Source organism: Gorilla gorilla, chromosome Y (genome assembly GCF_029281585.2).
Source record: "Gorilla gorilla gorilla isolate KB3781 chromosome Y, NHGRI_mGorGor1-v2.1_pri, whole genome shotgun sequence".
NCBI classification, from domain to species: Eukaryota; Metazoa; Chordata; class Mammalia; order Primates; family Hominidae; genus Gorilla; species Gorilla gorilla.
In genome coordinates this window covers 44,155,731-44,163,161 of record NC_073248.2, presented here as the reverse complement: position 1 = coordinate 44,163,161, position 7,431 = coordinate 44,155,731, and the positions used below count along the sequence as shown (strand labels likewise).

Sequence of the window (7,431 nt, the reverse complement as noted above, 5' to 3'; positions counted from 1 at the left end):
TAAAATATGGTTGTTTCCTTCTGAAAGGGTTTGACAGTTTTTTCCAAAGGCGGACGTGGTCTCAACATATAGGCTAACAATTGTTAACACTTAGGTATCTAGACAACTGATTTGGAAACTCACATCTAACCAAAAACCACAAGCATTTATGTATAACTGCTCTCTTGACAATGGCCACATACTTGAAGGAATCAGGATGCCCTTCAAAATTAACCAAGCCAGGTAAATTCATAAAATGAAATACTATTCATCAAAACAAAAGGAGTGATTTATGAAGTCATGCAAAGCCATGGATGAATCGGGCATTCATAAAGCAAAGTGATAAGAGCCAGTCTGAAGAGGTGACATGTTGTATGATTTCATTTCTATTACGTTACAGAGAAGAAATATTTATAGAGACAGTAAACTGGCCCTAAGGAGATGGGCCTGGGGTGGGGGCTTATGAGTTGGTGCTAGAGCCAGGGCCATCTGGACTATGCTCCATCCCAAGGGCCAAGGGTCAGGGGCCTGGTCCACTCTTTCCCTAGGCTGAGCACCTCTAGGCCCTCTAGGTTGGGGAAGCAAACTGGAACCCATGGCAATAATAGGAGGGTGTCCAGGCTGGGCCCCTCCCCTGGTCCTCCCAGTGTTTGCTGGATAATAAATGGAACTATGGCTCTACCCTGAGATTTTCTTCTCTTCCTGAGGGCCCTGTGGTAGCACAATTAAAGGTGTGGGGTGGGTTTCTACACAGGTTTATTTGTGCAAAGTTAGAGGGGTAATGGTGGTTGAAGACCAAGTCCTGGGGTAAGGTGCTGGGACCTTAAGGAACAGAACAAGAAGGGAAGATGCTGGGACCTGATCAGGAGTGGGGTCACATGCTGGGTGCTAAGGCTGGGCTGGGTACCAGGGTCAAGCCCTAGGAGTACTGTATTCAAGCGATGGGACAGAGACTGAGGCCAGCCCCTCAGATCTTGATTTTCACTTCCCTCACCAGGTTCAGCAGTTTGTCCAGTTTCGCAATCTCCACAGCTGGACCCTTCTGCACCTCCTGCCCCTTCTTTTCCTGGGGAGAGGGAAAGTATACATGAGGGAGGAATGGTGGGCCCCCCCTCTCTGGGTCCCAGCACCACCACCTCTGCCCAGCCTGTCCAGCTGTGTCCTACCCCTCCCCTGCCCAGTAAATTCTGGATCCCTGCCTCCCCTCTCCCTGACACGATCATTCCCCAACTCAGGTTAGGTGACACAGGGGCTCAGCTGACAGCTTGCAAAAAGGAGTCCAGCTCTGGCTTGAACCTCAGATGGACATGGAGTCTTGATGCTTGTGGGAGTGGGAAAAGGCATCCATTCCCTGATCCTCGGGGAACAACCTTCCAGGCCAGGGAAATCCAGCTCTGCGAAGGCGGGGGGCTGACTGCTGGCACCATCCTTACCATGGGAAGGTCCCTGGCCGAGACCTGTCAAGGAGCTAATGGGTATGTGTTTGGGGAGGGAGGGGCTGTGGACAGAGCCTCAGGGGCCCGGACCTCACCTAGTCCTCTCACCTGATGCCTTCAGGTCAGGTTGGCAGTGGGTGCTATTTGGGGCGAGACCTGCTGTGTCAGACATACCCAGGGTTGGGAAGAGTGTCCAGAGACCCATAAGGGCAGAGGGAATAGTCCATGTGACTCCAGGTGTCGTTGGCTGAGGTTGTCCTTTAGAAGACCAGATCCTGAGTTTATGACCCATCACCCTACCTGCAAAGCACTCTAATCCTTCCATTATAAGTTGGACACTGGAGTGTGTGTCACCCACAGGTCCCGAGAACTCCTTGGCAGACCAGCACCAGTCCCACCCTCCCTGCTGTCCAGGCAGGGGGGTGAGGGCTATGCTGGGGCAGGCTGGACAGTTGCCATTTCCCCATTTCCTGCCTTCGCTGTGCTCCTGGGCCCCCATCCTCTCAGCCACCTGTGCCCACTGCTCACTGACACCTACCCCAGCCTTACCTTGGTCTGGCCAGGGCTGTAAAGGGGATGGGGAGGGGTGAGTGCAGGGCCAGTAGGCCCTTCCCTGGCTCCTTTTTGGCTGCTGTCACCATGTGGAGCTCAGATTTCCCCCTGGTGTGACCCCATACCTGCTCCCAAATTTTCTCCCCTATCCCCTTGCAGCCCAGTGCCTTTTTGCCACTACCTAGCTCACCTCTACCCTCTGCAGGCAGAGGACAAAAAAACTCTTTTTCTCTCTCTTCCCTCTCTCCTTCCTAAATTAAGCTTGGGTTCTCTTCTTGGCTTCACCCCATCCCCTGGGAGTTAGGGGACCTGGTTTTAGTTCCAGCTCTGTCATTAACTCCCTATATGACTTTGGGCAAGGCCTTTGCCTTTCTGAGCTTCGGTTTCCCATCTATCCTGTAGTTAGGGAAAGACAGTCTTTGGCCTTGGACTCTTTGGGCTCTTGACACCCATCATGGGAGCTCCCTGGGCAGGGAGGTCCAGACCTCTGTGGGGAAGCCATTTGGAAAGGGCAGGGAGTCTGCAGCTCACAGAGGAAGGGCAGTAGGGATGCCCAGAGGATTTTGTTTTGCATGAATCACTTGGCTGATAGGGTCAGATGGCAATTTCACGGGAACCTCTAATCCACTCAAGTACCCACCAGCCCCCACCTGTCCCTTCTCAGGTCCTCAGAGACGTAGGTCCCCAGATAAACACAGCCCAGCTCTCCCAGCCATGACTGACCCTTCTCTGAGGGGAACTGAAACTATGGGAGATGCTTACCTCCCTGGATCAGAGTGGGCAGGGCAGGCTCCCGCCCATGTCTACCGCCCTCATGGTGTCGTGGCTGTACTCCTCCCCCAAAGAATGACCATCATCCCTCCTGGAGGGTTGTCCAACTCTGCCAGCTTCAACCTGGGTCTCTCTCCTCAGAAAATTAAGAACACATTTTATCTATTCCACAAATTATGCTTCCTCCTTCCTCCTCCTTGAGGCCAACTAGCTGGGCTCAGCAAAGAGATTCAGACCACGCCCGACTCCCTCCCTCCCCTCAAGCCCACCACAGCCTCTGGGCCACAGCTGCAGGCGCTTAGCAGCCTTTTGAGTATTTATAGCCAAGTCCACCCCCTCCCCCAGCTGGCTACAATTACAGGGCCAGCCACACTCCCAGCCCTTGCCTCCCTGGCCATGGTGGGGAACAGGCCAAGCCAGCACCAGAGGGATGGTGCAGCAGTCCCTTCCTTGGTAGGAGCACAGTGCAGGGAAGACAGCAGTCGAAAGACACAGGCCCCTGCCACTGCCTCAAACTGCAGTAAATGCCTCAAATTGCCAGGAGGGATGGTCATCAGGGCAAGCTGGCCCAGTCCTGATCCTGGCCCAGAACCTGGCAGAAAGCAAAGAGCCATCTCTACTCTTAGCACACAAATGGGCAGGACTGGGCTCTGGGTTCTTGGGCTCAGGATTCCGAGGCCTGGGCTGCAAAGCCCAGGTTCATAAGTCTGGATCTGGACTCAGATCTAGACTTTAAGGTCATCGCTCTGGGCTCCAGACCTGTATTTGGGGCCCTTGGCCTCTGGGCAGGGTCTCCTGATCATTGGAGACCCTAGAAACAGGAACCAGAGCTCAGAAGGAGGGCTGCATAGCTGCTGACCTAGTTACTCTCCTTGCGGCTCATTTCCTTCCTCTCTGTGTAGACCCACAGCTCCCAGCTCAGGGACCACTGGGGCTGAAGCCCTGTGAAAGCCCAGTCAATGAGGCAGTGGCTCAGCCCCAGGCCCCCTGCCTGGGTGACCTGTCCTACCCACAGCATTTCCACTGGGAAGAAATCAATGATACCTCCACATTTGCCTCTGCAGGCTTCAGATCCACCTGCTCATTGGATGTCTCCACCTGGGAGAGTCACCTGGGGCCCCACAGGTAACTCAAATGCAGCATGTCAAACTGCTATTTTCTCACAAACCTGCTTCTACTGTGAGCCTCATTCAGGCAATGACACCATCCTTACCCTGGGTCTCCCACATCAGAAACTGGGTGGTCACCCTGGCTTCTCCCTTCTGTCATCCCCACCCTCCTGGAGACTTTACATCTTGCAGCAGCTCAAAGTCCCAGAGCCTGTACCTTTGGCATCTTGTGCAAATTGGGTGAGAGCTTGAGGCTGATGATGTGCCCACGGTCATCGCCCACAATGATGATGGGGTGGATGAGATTGAACTGCACGTGGGTGAGCCTGTTCTTTCTGGCCGCCACAGGCTGGATGCAGATGGCCTCATACTTGTTGATGGCTAAGTCAAATATGTGGGCCTGTGGAGAGGTCGGTGTCAGCACACTCAGGGGTAATGAGGCCTGTCTTCCACCTCAGAGGAATGAGTCCCTGGACTTTCTGGGGAAAGACTGTAGAAGGCTAATGGCTAGCACACTGGAGCTGGAGGTGGAGGGAGGGGGAATTTTGTGTCTCTGTGTTTTTCCTATGGTTGAAAGAGTGAGAATAAAAAAGTTTAGGAGAAATGTTAAATCTATGGAGAATTAATAATAGCAGCTATAGGCCGGGCGTGGTGGCTCACTGACGCCTGTAATCCCAGCACTTTAGGAGGCCAAGGTGGGTGAATCACTTGAGGTCAGGAGTTTGAGACCAGGCTGGCCAACATGGTGAAACCCTGTCTCTACCAAAAATACAAAAAATTAGATGGGCGTGGTGGTGCATGCCTGTAGTCCCAGCTACTAGGGAGGCTGAGATGGGAGAATCACTTGAACCTGGGAGGCAGAGGTTACAGTGAGCCAAGATGGAGCACTGTACTCCAGCCTGGGCAAAAAAAAAAAAAAAAAAAAAAGAAAAGAAAAGAAAATAGCAGCTACCATTTGTTGAGCACTCACTATGTACTCGACTCTGGGCAAGCACATCATACGGTTGCATCACCTCATTATGCTCTTCACAACCACTCTGTAAGGTGGTTCTGTCATTATCTTTATTTTATAACGGAGGAGTTAGAGGCTCTTAGAGGCTAACCTGCTAGTAAGTGGCAGAGCCAGGGCTTACACCAGTTAATATATGTAAAGTGCAAGGACAGTGCTTGACATACCAGTGCTCATTCCATGTTGGATGCTACCTTCACCACACCCTCAGACCAAACCACTACCAACTCTCACCTGGACAACTGTGGCAGCCTCTTAACTGGTCTCCCCACTTCCACTCTTGCCTTGTTACAATCCATCCTCCATATGGCAGTAGGCTTACCTTTAAAGCACTTAAAATCCTCCCACAGTCTCCCTTGGCACTATAAATGAAATCCAGATCCCACACTCTAGCCCACCTCCCCACTCTCACCTCATGTTCTCGCCCCTTGCTTACTCTACCCCCACCACACTTGCCTTCCTGTTCCTTAAACCCCAAGCTGGTTCCCACCTCAGGGCATCTGCCCCAGCTGCTCCCTCACCATGGGCTGCCCCCCTGCCCTATCTCCACATGGCTGCCTCCTTCTTGCCAGTCAACTCTCAGCGTGCGTGTCACCTCTTCAAAGAAGCCTTTCCTGACCACTGTATCCAACAGACCACCCAGTCCTTTTATTTTTTCTTTTTCTTTTTTTCTTTTTCATTGCCTGGCCTTTGTGAACCTATCTTTCTTCTTTTAATGTAACAACTTTATTGAGATATAATTCATATACTATAAAATTCACTCATTTAAAGTATCAAATTCTTGGTGTTATTATATTCACAGTTATGCAACCTTCTCTACAACCGATTTTAGAACATTTTCACCACCCTAGGCCACACAAATTGACTTTCCATCTCTACAAATTTGCCTGTTTTGGATGTATTATATAAGTGGAATTATACAGTATGTGGTCTTTTGTGACTGGCTTTTTACACTAAGCATGTTGTCAAGGTTCCTCCATGTTGTAGCATGTATCAGCACATCATTCCTTGTCCTTGCTGACATAATCCCCAAGGAGAGACTATATTTTGTTTATCCATTCAGCAGTTGATGGACACTGGGTTGTTGCCACTCTGACTGTTATGAGTAATGCTGCCATGAACATTTATGTTTACATATCACAGTCTTTTATTAATAATTCTCTGCCTAGAACTTAACAGTGGGAATTTTGTTGTTGCTTTTTGTATCTTTCCCTTCACTAGAACATAAGCTCCACAGGAGCAGGTATCTAAGCCACCAGGGTCCAGCCTAGAGCTGGGCACCATCATTGGCCCTTAGTAGTTATCTGTTCCAGGAAGAGACGACTGACGGACTTTAGGATGGTGCCTTCATCGCTGCATTCTTTCCTTGGGGCAGCCAGTGCTTCTCAGTTTATATGAAAGTCCATAGGGAAAATGGGTTTGCATTCAAGAATATGCTCACAAGATGTTTGTTTCTGAGCTCTCACCAATTCTCAGTGTTGAATAGCCCCCTCCCATTCCACCCCACTGAAGTTCCCTCAGAATCAGCTTGCACACTCCCAGGGATGGAGACTTCACTACATTATAGACACTATTCAGTCACTGATCACCTCTGGCTCATACATTTTTCCTTAGATGGAGCCGGGCCCTGCCACCCTCTAGCTCCCCACCATACAGCAGAGGAAATAACTGCTCAATGGCATCTCATCCCCCAGAGTGCTTTCTCCTCCAAGGTGAACAGCTCCGTTTCCTCCCTGAAGCCTCATGGGATGAATGATTCCTCTTTTGGCTGGACCCTGGATGGCTTGCCCCTGGAAAATACACAGTCCTTATGTCCCGCCTTCTCCTTCCTGACCTAGGCATGGGATGGGTTCTCCATCAGGAAGCCCCTGAGATAACACACCTGATCTCCAGTAGGAACTCAGTGAGGTCAGGACGCTGGCACTCACCTTCCCATCTGTGGTGACTGCTGCAAACACAGTAGAAGAGTATGGCGCCCAGGCCACATCACCCACGGCTGAGTTCAGGTCATAGATGAACATCGGGGTCCTGCAGAGGTGGAAGGTGGAAAGCCCATGGCACAGAGGGCTTACAGTGCCATAGCCCAGGGGAGGGCCCCAGGCAGAGCCAGGAACAGGCCCCTCACTTGATGGTGTGGTCCCAGATCTTCACTGTCCAGTCGGAGCTGCAGGACATGAAGACCTTGGTGTGGTATGGGTTCCAGGACACAGTGTCCACTGACATGTTGTGGGCATCATAGGTGTCGAGGAATTGGCTGGAGTAGGATTTAGAGCACTGGTAGGGGAGGGAACGGGGGTCAGAAGTGAGAGAAAGGTCAGCAGCCACCACTTCCCTGGGGGTCTGGAGGATCAGAGCCTTAGACTCCTGTCCTTAACCCACATCGCATCCCAGCTGAACTGGGGCCAAGCTCCTGGCTGCCCTTCCCACCCTCAGCACACCCTGGGGGAAAGGAAGGGCTTGAGGATCTGGGGGTTCAGGATGGGCAGGGGAGCCTTCCTGCAGGATGAAGGAAAGGGCTGTAGTGCCCTGACCCCAGAGGATTCCAGGCCAGGCAGAAAAAGCCTTCTCTCCTTAA

The 7,431-nt window shown here is 51.6% G+C and overlaps 1 protein-coding gene across 1 annotated transcript in view; it reads right to left on the bottom strand.

Annotated features, from left to right (window-relative positions):
- Positions 1-718: 718 nt before the first annotated feature.
- LOC129530372 (dynein axonemal intermediate chain 1-like) overlaps positions 719-7,431 on the bottom strand; it is a 36,246-nt gene continuing 29,533 nt past the window's right edge. Inside the window, exons 14-17 of the mRNA XM_055377157.1 lie at positions 6,982-7,130; positions 6,785-6,884; positions 4,065-4,247; positions 719-1,045 (exon numbers count right to left, since the gene is read on the bottom strand). Of these exons, the coding sequence (XP_055233132.1) occupies positions 947-1,045; positions 4,065-4,247; positions 6,785-6,884; positions 6,982-7,130 (531 nt within the window). The 3' untranslated portion in view covers positions 719-946. The remainder of the gene's footprint in view (positions 1,046-4,064; positions 4,248-6,784; positions 6,885-6,981; positions 7,131-7,431) is intronic.